At 35.4% G+C, this 20,730-nt stretch overlaps 1 protein-coding gene across 5 annotated transcripts in view; it reads left to right on the top strand.

Moving 5' to 3' along the window:
- Positions 1 to 20,730, top strand: part of cntn5 (contactin 5) — a 196,877-nt gene that overhangs the window by 129,313 nt on the left and 46,834 nt on the right. For all 5 annotated transcript variants that reach the window (XM_015341784.2, XM_015341783.2, XM_015341778.2 and 2 more), the window contains 2 exons: positions 6,622 to 6,825; positions 13,728 to 13,830. In XM_015341784.2, the coding sequence (XP_015197270.2) occupies positions 6,622 to 6,825; positions 13,728 to 13,830 (307 nt within the window). The remainder of the gene's footprint in view (positions 1 to 6,621; positions 6,826 to 13,727; positions 13,831 to 20,730) is intronic.

Raw genomic sequence — 20,730 nt, forward strand, 5'->3', positions numbered from 1 at the left:
CTGCTCTGATCCCCTTCCTAAACTGTCCAACTACTCATTTCATTTTCACTGATGGAATATAAAATAAAAGACTTAATGTAAATGAAAGGCACTTTCTGCAAGTGGTGCAATAAATGAGATTGCTAGACAAAACCTTTGGGCATGTATACTGTAGATGTTGTTTTGTATATGTGTTTTTGCTGGAATCAGCCCTACTCTGTTTAGTGTATGCTGTTTGATAATATACACCTATCATTGTAATATCCTGTTTTATATATATATATTGCATCTAAACAGAATATTACAATATATATACCATGAACCTACCGTACATGTTCAACAGAGACTAACTGCACATTAACCATCAATAGAAAATGCTACAGACAAGGCTTGTTTGAGTAAATATCCTGTATCTTTGCTGCTTCTGAGGTAAAAAAATATTCACGTTTTGTCTCTTATTGTTGCTCAACCACTGTATAGTTCCCTCGGGACCTCCTTTAGAAATGTTCAGAGAGTTTCCGGTAGCTGAAAGACCCCCCACTGGCAACTATATCTCTATGGTTGTATGTTTAACAGAAACAAGCTACTGCACAGCTGTTAGCTAAATTCTAAACATGTACCCAGTAAGTTATTATACTGACAATTGAGAAGCTTTTAAGATTAGACACTGATGTTCAGCAAGTGAAATATTTTTTCAGTCTGATAGATATGCTAATCTAAACTTTAAAGAAATACTTGTATTAAAGAAATGGAGTAAATAACAAATAGCATATTTTCTTTAAAATCATGCTATTTGTTCTTCATGTTGCTACTGTTTATGGGAACTAGTTCCGGGTTTAGGTTTCTAACAGAAATATTTCATTTGTGATTGGCAGCACATGTAAGGAGGGAAGGCAATTTGCATACAGTATGGCTCAGTACAGCAGGGGTGCTTCCCATAGTATTTCTCTGTGCTGTGTAGAATACCAGTCATCTAAGATTTGAGTTTCTAAATGTAGTCCTGAGGTCCTCTCACCCAGGGTCAATCAATCTCTTAAAAACACAATTGAACCCTTAATTAACTAACTAATGGTATTAGTTTGAACCAGTTGATTGTTTTCATCTCACAAGTGTAGGTATGCTGGGGGTTGTCTTTTAACCTGTTATGTCATTCCAAACTTTTAATACCACAAAAATATTTGCTGATGTTCCCATCAAGCAACCTATTTTTTCTTCAAATGAGTATTTAAGCTCGGCTGCAATGAAAACCAGCAGGTGTGTGCACCTCCAGGACCAGGATTGGCAACCATTTAAAAAAAATGTATATGATAATGGCAATATTAAGTGAATAAAAGTAAACAAGAGATAATAATCCCAAAGTCAAAATGGAAGAAAAATAAATATTGAATAATCTGCTACGTATATACCAATTAAATGCTGCATTCATAAGGTGTGCCACAATAATGTGGTAATAAATGACCTCCATTAAATATTTGCATAAGGATTAATGAGTATTTAGAAATAATGACAGACAAAAAAGCAACATGAAAAATGATGCAGAGAATAGAAAAGAGACCTGGGGTTTTATTTATCTTTTATTTATCTCATTTGTGGTAGGAGGGTTTATTCACATTAATATGGTTTATTGACTAAGAAAAGTATATAATTAAAATGGGAGACTAATTGGAAACAATTTGGAGGCAGTGGAATGTAAAATGTTCTTAAATTTCATACTTCAAGTCATCTTGAAAATAATTAGAATGAAGTTTTTTTAGCCAGAGCCTTATATACAATGGCATAATCTGACATACAGTACACTTCATGCCATTATCAGAACCCTGGTGCAAACACTCCATAGTATCTAATGTACAGTATATAGTCTCTTTGTAATATTATTCTTTTTTAAAGGGATCTCATCTTTTGGGTTCAGCAATGTAAATTATTCAAGGGGTTGTTGGATGTTGGAAAGGTATGGCTCTTTTATTTGTCTTTCATTGTTAAAACTAAAGCTTGGCTGTAGATACCAAGTTTTTAGTAACGTTTGTCTAGTGTATCATGTAACATACTGTAAGATCAACATCTCATAAAGGAAGAATTCTGGTTGACATAAACACATAGGAGATATTACAAATGAGAGGAGGCCATTTGTAGAGCAAGCCATCTGCTTTGTTTGGTACAGTAGTTAGTAGCTAATTGAACAAGATGTCAGTTTTTCATCTTCGACAATATGACTGGGAAGTTTATTCCAAGTTGATAGTGAAAAAGTTCACTGGCTTGAGTTTGTCAGATCCTTTGAGGATTTTGAATATACTTCGATCATATCCCTGTTGGAGACTTAAAAGGTTTGATTGTGCCAGCAGCCATATCACCCTGCAACTCACACCTGGCAACCCACTGAAGCTCAGCAGTTGTGAGCCTGGTCAGTACCTAGATGGGAGACCTCCTGGGAAAAACTAAGGCTGCTGCTGGAAGAGGTGTTAGTGGGGCCAGCAGGGGGCGCTCACCCTGCGGCTCACGTGGGTCCTAATGCCCCAGTATAGTGACGGGGACACTATACTGTAAACAGGCGCCGTCCTTCGGATGAGACGTAAAACCGAGGTCCTGACTCTCTGTGGTCATTAAAAATCCCAGGGCGTTTCTCGAAAAGAGTAGTGGTGTAACCCTGGTGTCCTGGCCAAATTTCCCATCGGCCTTTATCCCCCTCTATGAATTGGCTTCATTACTCTGCTCTCCTCCCCACTGATAGCTGGTGTGTGGTGAGTGATCTGGCGCACTATGGCTGCCGTCGCATCATCCAGGTGGTGGTGGAGGGGAGTCCCCATTACCTGTAAAGCGCTTTGAGTGGAGTGTCCAGAAAAATGCTATATAAGTGTAAGCAATTATTATTATTATTATTATTATTATTATTATTATTACACTGGTCAAAGCTTCCTGCATTATAGTGAGCCTGAATGATAGTGGAACAGCTGTCTGTGTAAGCAATTATTATTATTATTATTATTATTATTATTATTATTATTATTGTAGAGCAGCAATATCATTTTTGGAACCAAAATTGTAAACAGTACACTTTGTAGCACATGCATGTTTTAAGAATGCTTTGTTTTCATATTTTTGTATTCTCTCCTGCCTGTAGCACCACCTTAAAAAAAATGCAACTGTCTTCCTTTTTTGTATTACAAAACAAATACACTAAATGACAATAATTTGATGTTTGTGTGTAATTAATGTGACGTTTTAGTGTAAATTTGCAACTTTTTATACAGCTTACATTTCACCTAAGCCCTGTTTTTTCTTAGACCTCCTGCCTCCCATGCGTCTATTGGAAATGGAGGCAGTGATCAAAAGGAAAAAATAGATTTAAATAGCAAATGAACTACCCAAACAGAGATGATGCTCATAAGAACTACCTGAAAATTGGATTCTTATATTGGTGTTACAGTAAACTTTCTAAACTCTATGTGTATCACAAACTTTTAAGAGGGGATAAATGATTTCAACATGTAAATGATAACTTAGACTGGACTTACAGTGGGAAACAGTGTTTAACTGAAGAAACAAGGAAATATTATAAAATTACAGTTAAGAATGAGCAATACTAAAACTGGTGCTGATTCATCAGAGGTGTCTTGTCACAGCAGCAGTTTTTTTCCCTCTTAGAAGTAAACACTTGTGTTGTTAGAGAATATGTTGTTTTTAGTATAGAACATGCATTCAGAAAACTATCAAGGCATGTTTTTAATTCCATAAGGAAATCAGCTTTAGACTTCTTAAGCCAATAGAGAATTTTTGTGGATAACTATCTTGGTTAATAATAGAACTGATATGTCAAAGTTAGATCCCTGAGGAACCCCAATTCAAACAATAAAAGGACAAGACTAAAAAGGCACTATTGTAATTAAAATCTTCTGACAGTTAATTAGGAGCATTCCCAAACAAGAGAAACAAACGAGTTTTGTTTATCAGATAAATATTCATAGCTGCCCCAGACAGCTCACTGCTTGACGACTGGGGCTGGAAGCCATCAAAATCAGTATCCTCATGCAATTTATCAACATTATTATACCTTCATCTAAAGGTTCAATATATTTTGTTTGGAATACGAAAAAAGATGATTGCAGCCACAGTTTTACCTTAAAAATTACTCAATGATGCATTTTGGTTTAAATACATTCATAATGCATCAGTTGACCCAGGCCTGAAGCCCAAGATAGTGGTCTGGACTAAATCTCGTAATTAGCCCAGAGAGTCTGTCTTGATAGCATCTTTCCCTCATATGGAATCCAGCTCATTCTGAGTGCCAATGTTTTATTTAGACCAGCTATACGGTACCTCATTCTGCAGCTTTTCTCAATAACAGACAGCCATCTTGGCTCACGGCCACACCATTGCAAAGGGTATTTAGACATGTTTGGGGCTTTCTCCTAAAATATCCCAGCAATGCAGTCTAAATACTAAAATGTCTGACAATATTTAGCTTTCTATGTTCAAATTGATGCGGTATCTTTCTACTATGAATGACAAGTTACATTCTTTTAATCTTTTAAAAATTAAATGAGAACCATCCTAACAATGTATTTTTCAATATATGTGACATGTACAGTATATCTTGAGATTATACGTATGAAATTAAGTCTAGAGAAGAAAATGCAATTTTCCAATAGAATGTTCTTGTAATATTCAGGAGAGAAGAGTGTCTTTACATCAAATATACAAACTAGATACCGGTTAATAAACCCAGTTTTTTAACCTTTGAACCATTCAGTGGAAGATTTTGTTTTGCAATTCAGCTAAAATGTGAAAAGGTTTGAATGTAATATTGATGGATGATGTTAAATACTGTATGACAGGCACAGAATAGAACCATTCCGAACTCACCAATCCTCGGCATTTATCATATTCTGTATTCTTAAATTAGGGGTTAGTATGAAATGTTTTCTATAGTGCAGTCCCTGTATATTGAAGTTGATGTCCACAGTGATGTTTCCTTCTACTCTTTCATCTTTCAAGGAGTCCTTAGGCATTCTGACTTTGAAGATTGCCTGTTATTTTATACTGCTGCCAGTTTTCTTAATTTTATATCTAATGAAACCTGGAACACTTGACAGATGACAAGTCAGTGCTGTAGGACTTAATTTTCTTCACCTGATATTCTGTTGACATATTTTCTGGTATTCATAATGCTGCCATCTAGCTTCAGGCAAATTGACTTCAGCTTGGAGTTAAGCAGACACAATTAATGATGATCTTTTTTTGTCAAAATGTCATCCTCTGAATCAGCTGGCCTTGACACTACACTTCATTTCTGTTGTACTGTATGATAAAGTAGGACACACAATTGTGTCATTTGCCTCCAGCAAACTGATTTACCTAAAGCAGGTTTCCAGACTCTAAAATCAGAGGAGTATTTTTAGAGATATCAATTTCAAATCAATAACATAAAACGTACTTATCCAGCATAACTTTTTTATTGCTGTGGAGTTATGCTATATAGCATCGTGTAACTGTTGTTAATATCATGTTATACTTCAAGACTAATCTCCAAGAGGTTATCCGAAGAACAAAAAATGCTGTAGATAATGATTAATATCATGGTTGCTCAGTTTGTTTTACTGCTTGGATTGTGTATCTGTTTAATTGTCTTTTGAAGACTTTTGTACTGAAAGATGTTTTAAAAATTTTAATATTAGTGACAAATAATTGCCAAAATGACACCCCCCCACCACCACCACCTCATCCCACACAATTGTTCATGGTATTAATTCCTTCACAGTACATTCCCGGGGTTTACTCACGAGAACCCTGTAATTCAGAAAGATTAGGAGCAAAAATCAGCAATTTAACCATGAAAAAGATCCCAGCTCATCTTAACAAGAAGGTTGAGAGAGACAGGACTGGATTGTAAAGCAAACTGTATTTTGTAGCCAATCTATGTCACTGAGCATTAACAACACTGACTTACTGATATTCTGCTGTTCAGGTAGATTTTGGGATGGCTGGTGACTGTACTGCAGATAGACAGATTCTGTCTGTGTAGATAGGCACATATTTGTCATCCAGTTCCACTGTTATTACAGCAGACACTGCCCTGACACACTGATTGCGGGGCTGACACTCTTGTTTTACAGACTATTCGGATGATAGTCACCACCTTAAAACAAAACTGACTACATATATATGATTTTAGTGGATTGGAACAGAGTATTAATGTTATGTACACAATATACATGGTGTTAACCATGTACTAAGAGACTAACTCTGCCTCACTTTTTAAATGACTAGGTGAGTTTACTCAGCTGCTAGTGGACACTGACCTTCTGACTAACACTTATACTCTGTCTGAGAGGTGTGAGAGGGAGTAGGAAGAGAGATGGGAGAGCAAAACTAAGTAGGCAGTTGAGGGACTGGAATGGAAGATGGAGAAATTTATCGTGCTGTTTTTTTTATATTATTATTCCATATCTCTTATTCTAGATTATTTTACTTAAATGAAATACAATTAAATAAAAAGGCCAAAAAGCTTTATAACAGTTAGGTACATAAAACTATATTTAAATTAGGTATCAGGTACCTTCCTATACCAGAATAACTAATTAAATACACAGTATAAAGTATTACAAGAGAACAATGCGACCTTTCTCTGTTCTTTTCTTGTTCTTTCAGAGATCACATATAGCTGGGTTTTTAATGAGTTCCCCTCATTTGTGGCAGAGGATAGCAGGCGATTCATCTCCCAGGAAACTGGAAATCTCTACATCTCCAAAGTTCAGCCCTCAGACGTTGGCAGCTACATCTGTCTGGTGAAGAACACAGTGACGAATGCGAGGGTCCTGAGCCCACCAACACCACTGACATTGAAAGCAGACGGTGAGGTTCTGACATTCATTTGGGCCAGTTTTCACAACTTTTAAAAACACCTTACAATTCCCACAGATGCTCATAGTTCTTCTAAACCAAAACGATTCCTTAGAAGTGAAGTGAACTCATTATTGTAAGGGCTTGCCCTTTTTTGCCTCTTAAGAAACTGTCTTCAGCTCTTCAAAGTACTGTAAAATATCTAGCCTGTGGTCTGAAGTCTGTTTTGCTGATTATGGTTATACTGAATTAACACTGCTCTTATTACAGGTATATTCCTAATAATTAACAGTGTGCTCATTCTTTTTGACATGAGACAGTTTTTCAAAATTTGTTTAAGACTGAGGATTATTCTGGGCTCTGATACAGTATGTATGGTCTCAATCACTTGATTGCACTGATTGGTTCCATTTTTGAAGCCAACACAAAAGCAAACTACAGTTTATGGTTCTCTGCCAAAATGATATTACATTAGTGATGCAATTCAAATGAAAGATATAACTGCTATAAAAGGTAAATGTTCAAATGTTCAGATTATTGCTTGAAAAGCAAGGTTGACTCTTGTTTATAAGGTTTCTAGGTCCTCAAAACTAGTAAGTTATTTGTGTAAATGATAAGCTGCAAACATAAAGTGTATGTCTGCAAAGTAAAATGTGATCAAAGCCACTAAATGGAGGTCGGATTTCCTCCAAAACTATGCTTTATAGTGCCAACTCCAAATTTCCCATGCTTACTATTGTATTTGTTGCTAGATGACCAACAAATCTAAATTGTCCAGCACTCTCCTGAAACTGCTCTTTTCTCAGTTTCTGATGTCCTTCAGTCAGCTCACACTGCTTAACTCTCATCTCTTTGAATCCCCCTTGACCTCTCTACTGCCTTTCACATCAGGGATCATATTACCTTGCTGTGAACACATACTGACCTGGTAATCTCTGGCATGGCCTACACCTGGTTCTCATCCTATGTTTCTGATCACATTTCCTGGATCTTGTGGCACAGCTTGCTCTCTGAACCTCATTCATTCTTTACTGGTGTTCCACAAGGCTCTCTGCTGGGCCTCTGCTATTCTTTCTTAACCCCCACCCTCTGAGACTTCTGCTCTCCTGCTACAATTTTCATACCACTTCTATATGGATGATGCTCAAATTGTCTTTTCTTCTACTCTTTCTGATACCTTTGTCTTCTCCCACATTGATGCCTGTCACCCAGAATTACCATCATCTTAAACTTACACATCTAAAAAATTCAGACATCCTTTTCTTCCTTTCTTCTGCCCATTCTTTTGACCTCTCCATCTCTATTGCAATGGACTCCAACCCCCTCTCCCTTTCTTCCTTCTTCTTGAATCTGTCTTCTGTGTCACATCATATTTCTCACTTCTGTGACTTCTTCCTGATCAATAACTCCCTCCTGGCTGGCCTTCCTAGCCAGTGCTACTAACCCTCTCTTACTCATTCTGAATCCTGATGCTAGCCAGGTCTTTCTACCTCCTTCTTTTCTCTGAAGCCACAGAACTGCACCAATCCCTCCATTTGCTCCCTATGAAACACTTGTTAGCTACCGGTAACTCTACACTCTTCCTTCTCTCCATTTCCACACCTGTTTAGATGCAGTACAGTAGGTCTTGTGATCCCTTTCATTCTGTCATTATCTTGTACCACCAACCATTTCTGCTCAATAGTATCCCTTCTTTACTGCAATCACTGCTTTTTTACTTTCACGCTGTTTGTTGCTTGATGGACATTTTTTCATCTTCTCTGCACTACACAGGCATTGCATCTGTAATGTGCCTGTTTTTCTTGTCATTTGTATTTTTAGTTATTTTTCAGCTTTTTATTGTATTTATTTTTTGTATTTACTTTATGTGTTTGCATTTGGTAAACCACTCTAAGAACATCAGCTAAGAAAACAATAATTAGCTTAAAACTGTTTCATAGAACAGGGGAGCACCTTGTCAGCATAGAAATATAATCATTAGTCTTCAGTCTATTTGGGATTTTGCTCTTTTGCAATATTCTCTAAGGAGCTGAGATGGTATTCTTTCTGTAAAGATCAAATACAGGGTTTATTTCAGAGCTTTTCATCTGATTACAGAGAGAATGGTCCATCATCTGTCCTGCAGGTGCTTGTCAATGACAATGTTACAGAGCCCTTTAAATGGCATTCCCAATGTGCTTGTGAAATGAATCCCAAACAACTCCAGTTGCCTTTAAAGTATCCTCACAGGGAATTCTGCCTTTATTTGCTACAATAGAATCATGTCCCCTCCAGCATTCTTTTATATTCCTCACCATTTACATAACCTCTCTCCCACTGCAAGAAGCTCTCCTCTGGGAGACCTAGCTAGCTGCAAAAGGCATTACCACACAGAATTATGTTGTGCCTTTCATTTGTGAAAGCTCCAAATAACTAAATCTTTTAACAAGCCTATATCTGTAATTAGAGTCAGGTACAGTGACAATAAATAACAGAGAAAAGGTATCTGCAGTAAAGCAGATGAGGGTCTTAGAGGTTGATCTAAATACTGCAAAGAACACTGGAATTTGCTCAATGAATGTGGCTTCAAAAAGTTTAATTAAATGATAGCATACATATTTGCAGAAATATGCAGAAAATATTTATTAGGTTTTATCCTTAGAAGACAATGGAGCAGGTTTTACGTGTGTAATGGGCATTTTGCCCACAAGGGAAATAAAGGCCAATATGGTATTACACATGGCTATTAACCAGTCTTGCTTCTCCTTTGTATTCTTATGCAAAAGCCTTGAGAAAAATGCCCTACAAGTTTTATATGACATTGCTTCTTAAGTTAAGGTGGGTCTCTCATAACGGGGCTGGGTCTTATAGCTACATTGTGTGCCTTTGTGCATTATTAAACTGTAAATAAAAACTGTTACTGCCACATGTTTACATGTGTCCTGCTGTAACTCAAACTCTGTTTTTAAAAACTATGAGGTTTGTTTGTACTAATCCCGATCTTAAGAAATCTTTAACTAACAGTTTGCTAGAGCTGTTGATTATGCTGATGATGCTGCTGTTAATTTAAACTTAATTCAAAACATTTGTCATTTATATAAAACATATAAAACAATTATATTCATTTTTTTAATATAGATGTATTGTATATCATTGTATTCCTTTTTTATCATTAATAGTGTTTATATTTAAAATTACATACTGTACAGATTGAAGTTTTCTTTTTTCTAAGTTCGTTTTTTGACACTTGCAGCTTAGCATGTAAAATATAATAACATACTCACTCACTGTCACTGTCACTGTCACAAGTGATTCATGGATTTTTTTAACCAATCAGAGATGTATGCAACCAACAACGTTTATCTGCAGTTCAAATTGAAGAAATTGGAGATAATTGAAGAAATGTGGTCAATAGGCAAATAATCTGAAAATAAGATTGTATGACCCCATAGCTATATTGACGCTGTTTGCTGTGGAGATAGGTACAGGTACTTTACTTTCCATCACAACTGGCTGTTGGGCTTTAACCACACTTAGTCAGTGCTGCATGATTCCCCAACAGGAACATTTCTGCTGTTCTCAGCTCCTAAACATTTATGCATACGTTGATGCTGCATAGCCAAAGCTAAAAAATGGTTTGAATGAAAGGTGCTCTTCTGTAGTTGCCATTAGAATTCCAACGGTGTAGATAGGCACAGACTGTAAAACTTTATTAGCCTTTCAGAGAGAAATTGCCAATAATTTCTTTTTAAAATGGTGCTATTAGAATTTGCTGCATTATAATTAACTCAAACTGAAGGGCATACAAGTTTATAGTTGACACAGATTACTAGAGCAGTCTTAATGTCCTGCTATATCAAACAACTGTTTGTTGTATGAATCTGCAATGTTTTAGCATATTTATTTCCCACGTTTAAACTTTTTTTTAAGTGTGGTGCAAAATCTTCAGGTTCAGCATTAGTGTAAGATAAGCTCTGTAAAGTGAAGATAAAAACATGTATGACACACTGTAAAGGTTTGAAGAGTTATATAATTGCTGTTAAATATATTTATTTATACATATGTTTAAATTGAAAAATGATGGAACTTGGGTGATATGTTGTATTGAAGGGCAGGGCAGAACTAGAAACATTTACTAATACAATTTTAATTTGTCACAGAAAAGACAGATTTGTATTTTCCAAAGCTATCAGTGGAGGTAATCTTGGTAAGAATAGGAAGGCAATTTTTAAGCCAAAAATAACAGGACACAGTAGTTAATCTTTTATATGTGAAATTCACTGCAATATTATGTATCATTTTACAGTATTTAGAGAAGCAAAATAACTTCTTTCACAGTGTACATCAGTTGCCTTTTTTGTATATACTTTAAAAGTCTGCATTAAAAAGCAGTGTATTCCACTAATGACTACCAGATTGAAATGTATTTCAGTCTCTAAGTTCCATTAGACTGCTGATGTGAAAACCATACCTGAAATAATGGCTACATTCTCCAGAATTAGTTTAAAAGCTTTTCTTTTTAATTAGTGAAGTCGTCCTACATCTACAACATCTGTTTTACAGAAAACGGAAATGCAAAAAAATAGAAAATCTCAATACATGCATACAATTGAGGTCATTACATTCATTTGAATACATAAGAAATAGATATGTGCGTTCTGTATGAAAACCTGTTATTAGTTCCTTTTTCATCAATAAATGTGCTGAATGTACAGTACAGTAGTTGTGAGAATAAGTAGGTATTTAGGTAAGTTATTTTCATGTTAGTTTTCCTATCAGAATTCCTATTCCTTCTGTGAATAATGTTCTGTGAATGTGTTACATTCTAAACTATTTTAATACTAAATCTTTCCTTGAATTTGTGAAAGTAGAAATATTTAACACTTGCTTTAAAGAAGGGGACTGGAAAGGTGAAATTTGCATTGAAAAAATACATTTTAAAACCTCCCTGTATGGTACTTTTACTGGATTTATCGTGAAACAATGATAGACATTGTTTGACAATGATAGGAGCTTGTAAATGGAAAAAATGACAAAATTAAATGATACAAAAACTACACTTTTTTCATGCTTATATCACATATTTGCGTCATTGATGAAAATGAAATGAATATGATGGCAACGTCAATGTTAACCGTGTGTAATACTGTACATGATACACTGATAACTGTACAGTAAATACTGGAGTGTTGTAGACTGTGAAGAACATGCACTTGGCAATTAAGGATTTAGACAACCAGTTTGACAGCTGTGTGATGCTTAGATGGACAATGGAATAATGGAAAAAGTAAGCAATTTTGAAATTGTTTACTGACGTGTTTTACATCATCAAATGTATGTGCATAAGAAGTTGTGCTGTATTTTTACAGGAAAAATAATAAGCATCAAGCTCATCTTATTCATTATCATAATTCCAACAGGCCTCTGAAAGAAGAAAGACTGGCTCCAATGCAGTGGCACATTATACGCCAGGACTGTTTATTTGAACAATGCCAAATTATATGATTGCTTGCTTCAAAATGGATATACTGATTTTCTGTAAAAAACATGACAGTTAATGGAAGCATATCCTCCTGCTAAGACTTACAGAAAACTACTACCGACATGGCATTTTTTCCAGTGCTGTATTTAATGGGGTCAATTAGGTTTTGTCATGCTACATATACTATCCTTGTAAAATGTTGTCCCTGTCTCTGCTCATTTTGGTTTCTGTAGGCTAATTCTAACATTATTTTAGATAAGAGGTTGGTTTGCATGGTGTTCAATAGATGCAGAGCATGCATTACTTTAAGCTTCATTAAGAGTAAACAGCCATACCTCAGCACTAGGATCCACTTACAGAACTTTTTCTGCAATGCTGTGAATTAATGTAAGTGCCCAACAGATTACTGAAGAAGGGAGACAGTTCTGCCTTAGGGACATTTGTGTTGTCTGTCAGCTAAAAATGACAAGTGGAGACTGGTTAACTGTAATAGGCTTGGATGAGAGGCTAATTCTATACACATCCACTTTTTATACACATCACATTTTTATTACTAGCATCTTTGTATTTATAATCTGCTTCAATAGTTTTTTTTTCTTTAGCAAACGGTTTCAAATAGGAAATATCTACATACAAATCTACAAGTTTGCACAAATTACATGGAATGGGAGTTATTATTGAACAGATGTTCACCTGAGTAGAAGCAAGTTGTTTCCTTCCTTCTGAGATTTGCTTCAGGTCCATGATTGCACACCATAGAAAACAATGACAAGAAAAATCAACTCCAAAAGCAATGAAAGTTACTGAGTATTCTAGTAAGGTATAAAGTGTTTAAATTTGTGTCTTCAGGACCAGTTTGAAACCTTTGAAGTGGGACCTTTTTAAAATGACAAAGCCATACAGTTTGTAAAGAAAAGCTCTTTCTGGAAAGCAACTTGACTCATTTATTGAAGGATCACAAACAGGCAACTCCCCTAGTCTGAACCGGAGCATCTCTTAACACACATTATTAATGAGCTTGTGTTCATCTGAGCCAATGGTAAGAGACAACAAGATGGAATTCTCAGAGTCAGCAGACGCAGATAGTGTGAATAACAGGCAGGCTCATTAGCTGAATGATTTAGTGTGATATAACTGCCAACCAGAAGAGTTGTGCCTCTGCAGGCTTTTTGACACCACAGTACTCCAGGTGCTGCATATCGTATACCACAGCAGTTTGTGTTGTACACGATCAGCTAATAATTAAAATGCTGCCTTCAGATCTGCAGAAGTGTGCAGTAGTACTATTGTGTGTAAATTATAGGTGCTTCTAACTGTTGTAGAACTTCATTAATCTGCATCTCAACAAAATACAGAATACTGTATGTGTATGAACCTTATCTCCACTGTACTTGTACATGTTTTGGATTTCTAACCATTTCTTATTTATTTTTTGTTGCATTTTTATTCTCAGGTATAATGGGAGAGTATGAGCCAAAAATCGAGGTGCATTTTCCTCTCATAGCTACTGCTGCCAAAGGAGTAACTGTGAAATTGGAGTGCTTTGCACTGGGAAAGTAAGTACGCAGAAAAATGTTCTCTTGTGGAAAAAAAAACACCTGAGGTAAGACTTGCCAAAAAAATAGCAAAAACAGCAGCTCATACAAAAGAAACCTCTTGCTGTTTAATAATAAAGATGTTTGTCCCTGCAACTCCAGCCCATTATCTACTTTAATTATTTTTTTTTTTTAGCTGTCTGGAAAATTTCTTCAGGAGAGAATAGAACAATTTTATTATGTCGTGTTGATTTGTATTGTGCTGTTATTAAATGAACTTCCAAAGGCACTGAACATTGTAACAAGTGTGGTACAAGTCAGGTCCTTCTAGGAAAAGAAAGGAAAACAAATTTGGTGCTTGGGAAAAGGACCTTGTGATAATAGTAGCATAGACAGAGAAGCAGACACTGAATAAAGCTGAGATTTAGCAGCAGAATATTGCATGCTTTTCGGGGGTCAGTTGCCAGCAAACCTGGCATGTGCTATTACTATACATTCAGTCATGCATATATTCTCTGGAATTTTTCTAGCAGGCTTTTTTCCATGGATACCAGCATTTGATGATATTGCCCCTCCTAATAATGTGTAGTGGGGGTGCAATTAATATGCTCTTTGAAAAGATTTGCACTAATTAAAGTCTGCCGTTGAATGATGATCTTTTGAATATACAGTACCTGCTCCCAACCTGTCATAACCTCACACAATGTTGTCCAACATGTCGTTGACAAAAGTCCATTCTGGTCTGAGGACTGGTGCTATATGTGATCGGCATTATCAGTATATTTGAGGTGGCAGATGGCCTTGACATCCTTGACATCCTATCATAGCTGTCGTAAGTGTGGTGTGAGGATCCTTTAGCTGGTAACTGGAGAAGGGAACCATTTAGTGCTGATATTGTTTTGTGATTTACCCTGGGTTACATAATTTCAAAGAAAGAAAAATGTATTCACACCAAAGAAAAAGGTGACTCAGATCAAACACATGCTGAATGATAGGATTAGACAGGGCTCTAGCTTCTTAATGTGATAAGTCCATTTTATTTCAGATTTACAGAAGAGCTTGTTGTGCTCTTATATGAAAATAGTTGTAGTCAGACCTCAGACCAATGTGATCCAGACTAAAACAAAAAGATGGTGTTCTGTAGCCTACATCATTGTGCATCATCTCTCATGAGAACTGCAATGAAAATCACTGAATTAATAACAAGTGCATGATCAAATAGGAAATACTGTTCCAAACAGTTTTGGAAACACACTGATTTAAATGAGGAAATTAGTCATTGTCAGCAGAAAACATCAAAAAAATCTCAGAATGCATGCATTATGCATGACCTGTAATTTATTTTTTGGCAAAACGCAACTATTAATTGTTGAGTTAACAGATGAGGAAGATTAAAATCCTAAACTGAAATGTAATGAGTGATAATCTTTATTAATTATAAGGTAGGAAAAAATAAAAGTAAATGGTTCTGCAGAGCTTTATACCTGATTATTGTTTTAATTTAATGTATTTTGGTCACAAGAAAATCAAATCTGAAACATGATAAACCCCACAGTGACTTCATTGTTGAAAGCAATTGGTAGAATGTAGCGCCTTAGGCTACAGAAGAAATTTTATCCGTGCAATAATGGTAGTAATAACTGTATATTACATTTGGATCCTTTGGTAAAGCTTAAGTCATGGTCTACCAATAGAGCCCTGAAGCATTGTGTCCATCTACAAAATGGCCCCTGTTCGCTGAAGTCTCTAAATTCTCTTTATGCTTGCGTGAATCTTGTTACTTCAGTGAGATTTTAGTACATTTCAGTTTGTGCATTTTCTGTGGCTTGATATCTGAATGCTTTAAATGGGGAGTACGACGTGCATGTACTGTATCTTACTAATAAAGATGTGAGTAAAACCATGTCTATTGAAAAATAGTCTCAGAAAGACTTCTTTCCATGCCTGAAGCCTGGACTGCAAAAACTCCCAGACATCAGAATGTTTAAAAAAAAATATCATGAACAGCCAGCAGATTTTCATTAGCTTTATGCAGATGTATATCTGCATGATTTCCTTGCAGTTTTCTTTTAAGAAATGGTAATTTAAATCACGAGCAGTTTTCCTATTGTATGTGCTACGTATGTTGATGCATATACTGGACAAATGTCATACAATGCATTTAATTTAACAAAGAGGTCTGGGAAATTATGATGTGTATAAGAATGTGTGCCTTTTTAAAATAATTTATGTGTCAGTGATTTATTTTAGATATGATATTACTAAAATATAATATCACTGGAAAAAGTAAATAAGTAAGAGTAAGAGTAAGTAAGTACTCTTACTGGAAAAAGTAAGTAAGGGGAAAAGCAGTATAGAATATAAAATCTGATACAGTTATTAGTACTTATTAATTGTGTTTGAAACATTTTTTCTGAACCATCACTGCAACAAGCATGTCTGTTGAGTTTGTCTTTTCATATTGCATAGGCAATTTAGTAGGTTTGTTCACTAAGAAGATTTTTCATTATGTCTCTAGTATTCTAGTATTCAGAAAGTAATTATTAACTATTTGTTAGTATAGCATAAATGTTGTACCAAATGTTCAGAACCCACAATTTAAATATGTTCTGTACAGTATATCTTGGATATATTGATTTCCTTTGACTTTATTTTTTGCTTTTTTTTTCTATGTGAATTATTTAGCATTAAGATCTACCTTGAAAGTAATGTGCTTCTAGTCTAGTCTTTTCTTTTTCTTTCTAAACAACTTAAATTGTTTACCTTGATTCCAAATGGGACCTGTTTGTACTGAAAGCAATTTACAACTAATCATTCTCATTAGTGTAATGAATCATTACTTCAACTTATAGACATTAAGCTGCAGATTTATTCTCCATTTTAAATTAAACTGAAAAGTGTTGGATACTGAATAAAAAAACATAGATTGATGTGGCTCTTAACTCTCTTTTTGCACTTCCAAGCAGAATTGGGCATCCTGCCTTTGAGACTGAAGTCTGAGAATGTTATTGGCTTATATTCTTGGCTGAGTTCCTCCTTTGCTTGCAAATTAATGATTTATTAATACACCTTATTAGGAAATGTCAATCTCCCTAAGTACTGAGAATGAAGATTGAATTGGGGTCATTCTCAACCTGTCTATCAATCTGAATGACTATCCTCTAAACTTGTTGGAGACTGACAGTGCTTTGTTTAAAGAAACTGCTTAAGAGCACAAGTCGTGATAGTACAGTAATCTATTCTATAATCTAAGATTTTAATGTTTGCCCTTCAAGTCCCTAATCCTTCAATAAATTTGCAACATAAGTGTTTTCAAGGAGGCTTAAAAAATCATTTTATTCTACATTTGCAGTTAGTGAGTGAAATCTCTTGCTGATGCAGAAACTGTTGACATAAATACTCTGAACAGTGCTTAGGTTAAAAGTGACCATCTCCACTTTGTATTAAAGTAATTATTATTATTTTTTAGCAATGCAGGGAAGGGAAGACTATAAGGTTAAAAAACTGGTCCCATTTATGTTAGCTCTAGCATTTAAGTGTATTCTACAAGTTCTTGTGACTCCAAAATCAGCCTTTCTTCTTAAAAGCCTGGCTCTTTTTGAAGAAGGTGGAGTGCCTTGGTAAACCAGACAATAATGATCTAGTGCAGGTCTGACAAGAGCTCCCTGTAGCTTGCAGGAGACCCTGGAAATGAGCAGTTGTTTCTGGTGCCCGTCAAAGGGCTGTTCTTTTGACATGCACCCCCCACACGTTATCAGGATGCAGTACATTGAGAGCAATTAATACACAGACTCATGAGGCTGGAATTTATGCTGCAGTACCTGTACAAGTACTTTTAATTTATGCTGCATGTCAACGCTTGGTTTGGAATATGATTAGGAGTTTTTTGTTAACCACAAAATATTGTGGAAAAAAATACTGGTCTTCTAAATCTAAGTCGGGCATTGTCATTTGCTTATTTTGACCACTTAAACTATCCATAAATTAGGGCTTAACAATTTTAAAACATGTTCTTCACCTTTAAACCAATAACACTGAAAATGAAAGTATTTGTTAACCACCCATCTTCCTTTTTTACTATATAATTGTGTTTAAAAGGTCAGTGTTTTGTCGTGGTATCCTGAATGCAGGAAAAGTACAAATGTTGCAGATTAGCAAGCCTATGCAAATGGGTGTTCATAAACCACTGAGAGAACATACTGCATGCATATGAAACATCACCAAGCACAAAACAGGAGGCAAACATAGCTGTACCTAATAACATGGCCTGTGCACACCATAGTACAGGCCTTTATGCAGATGTTCAGATATTTTAATAGGGCCCATGTGACTGTTTAGAAAGGAATGCAAAATTCTGGTACAGTATGTTTGCCTTTTGTAATATGACTTGGCTCTGTATACAGTAAATGAAAGATTCACATCCCTAGTTAATCAAGGCACAAACAGCAGGTATTATTCATAGGGAAAAAGATGTTCACATTCGGCACCCGATTCGTAAATCTTACATATTACATTGGTATATTTCTTCTTTAACATCAGGAAATAACAAAAACTGTTTAAGTTTTTAAAACCTAGCTCAAGTGTTAAGCTGTGCAACTAGAGGATTCCAGTGCTTTAAGAGTGAGTTTTAGTTTAACAGAAAAATGTTAGCTGCAGGACATTCTTTGATTGCATGCAGTATTCTGAATGAAAGGGGATAATGACTTCTCTCTGAGGCCTGTCAGAAAATCGTAGGTGAACAATAATTGAAAAGGATTAGAGAAGACTCAAGGTATTTTAAGGCATCATTACAAGCTTATTCACATTATAAGACCTTATTTTCAGGAGCAGAAACAAAAGCCAAATTGCCCTTGAGTTTTTATTGATGAATTTACTGTTGTATTTTCTACTTACTTTGGCAAAAGTATACATTCTATCATTCCAAAGCTGCAAAAATTGATCCTGTTTCTTATGATGCTAGTCCCCATCTCAAAACACCTAACTACTGTACATTCTTGCCCACTCCCTTGAAATATGTCAATATTCCAGCGACCACATGCGATATCTTAAAGTGCTTCTCCTTAACATAAAATAATGATTTTATTCCTTTTCAGTACAGGCATTTCTTTATTTATGTGCTCTGAATTTGGCACAGCTCAAAAATATGTACCCTTTCTTTATTTAGAATAAATAAGTTCTCACCTTAACACTCTTGGCCACAGTCAGCAACAGACAAGTTGAGGGAGTGTTCGAGACAATATACGCTGTGAGATAAAACAAAGTACTGTTGCAGTCTGTAAAAAAAATAAAAACTAAATTAAATGCAAAGAATTTGTTAATGAAACATTGCTACAGTAAATCATTTTAAAAAATAATGGAGGACAATCAGAAAAGTCTAAGCATGTAATAAATTCATCCATCAGTTCTAAACCAATACGGGGTCGCAGGTGACTCATGATTTGTGACACCGTTGACTACCCATGAATAACAAGTCTTCCCTTCACATTTTCTATGAAACAGCTAAACATGAACACAAATTTAGTTTAGAAATGACTTATAGTACAGCTACACAACTTACATGAGCGAATATATGTAGTTGTTTTTCTGGCTGGGAGTAAACTGTGGAACGTTATCCCACCAATATCCATGTGCTCTCCTGGAGAATTAGTTTTGTGATTTACTAGTTTTCTAATTACACATCATTTTTCAGGAACATACTATATATACTGTACAGTACAATGCAAATTGAAAACGATTGTCCCCTATATTACTATATAAATTATTATATTATTCCTTTGTCCCAAACATCAAATCATTTGAAATACACAAGTTTACTGAATACTAATCTATCCTAAGAGATAATTGCCTTTGAAATATAACATTTTACATTAATTTATTTTTAATTTAGCCAGAATGTCCTTGGTAACACTTTAGTAAGATTTCCCCTAGTAAAACATGTGTCACGTTCTTTTTTCTAACCTTGAAGGGTTGTTCTAAATATACCAGCTGTTAATCTGAGTCAGGATTAAGGGTAATGGAGATTCTGTCTCTAACTGCAATGAGGCTCGGCGCACTATACACAGAATTGTTTTCACATCAATGTCATCTTGAATACTGAACTGAAGAAAACAAACGGATATTAGTTAGAGCTGGATACATGATCTGTTAAAGGAAGGTTTTTTGCTATATACATGTCTTGTTTTCCTCTTTAGGAAACCTATTAGGCAAAGCTCAGTCAGAGCCTATGCAAACTCTAGACAAACACCATCTCTTTGGGAAGTTGATTTTTTCAGGTACAACACATGTGACAGGATTAAATTATCATTGTGCTGTTCAAAAATAGATATATGTCAAGATGGGGAGACAAAACACAACCATGGACATTTTCATTGTTAGTTTCACTGCCTCGATATGCTTAATATACACTATTAAATATGTAATAATGCATCTTATACCTCTCACTGGCACGCATGTGAAAATGGCCATTTTCCAATATGTGGTAGCAGAAATCATGAATCATTGTATTCCTGAAATAAGAAGCTCTCAAAGAAGATGGCACTGTTGTTACTTTATTATCCTGCAAGGTGGCATTAAGGACTTCCTGTTTATCTCTAGGGGTTGGAGAAGAATATAACTTAATCTATTAATGTACGTATTTCACTTACTATGATGAATCCACTTTCACATTCAAGAAACGCCTGGTGATTTTACTTCTATTATCACCATAATCCACTGACTCACTTATTCAATCTCTCTTTTAAAACTGTTGAAATCTCAATAGACTGCAAGCCCATATTTAATTTGCCTCTTTTGAAAGTGGTTGATAAGTCAGACCCTAACTGTTGTAGACCCATATACAGTTCATTTTTTCTTTCCAAGATGGAAATGAAAAATTAATAAACGCTTAACCAAAACTGCAGTCCAAAAGATCCTGAGCATGAA

The sequence above is a fragment of the Lepisosteus oculatus genome, chromosome 5 (assembly GCF_040954835.1).
Source record: "Lepisosteus oculatus isolate fLepOcu1 chromosome 5, fLepOcu1.hap2, whole genome shotgun sequence".
In the NCBI taxonomy this organism is placed as follows: Eukaryota; Metazoa; Chordata; class Actinopteri; order Semionotiformes; family Lepisosteidae; genus Lepisosteus; species Lepisosteus oculatus.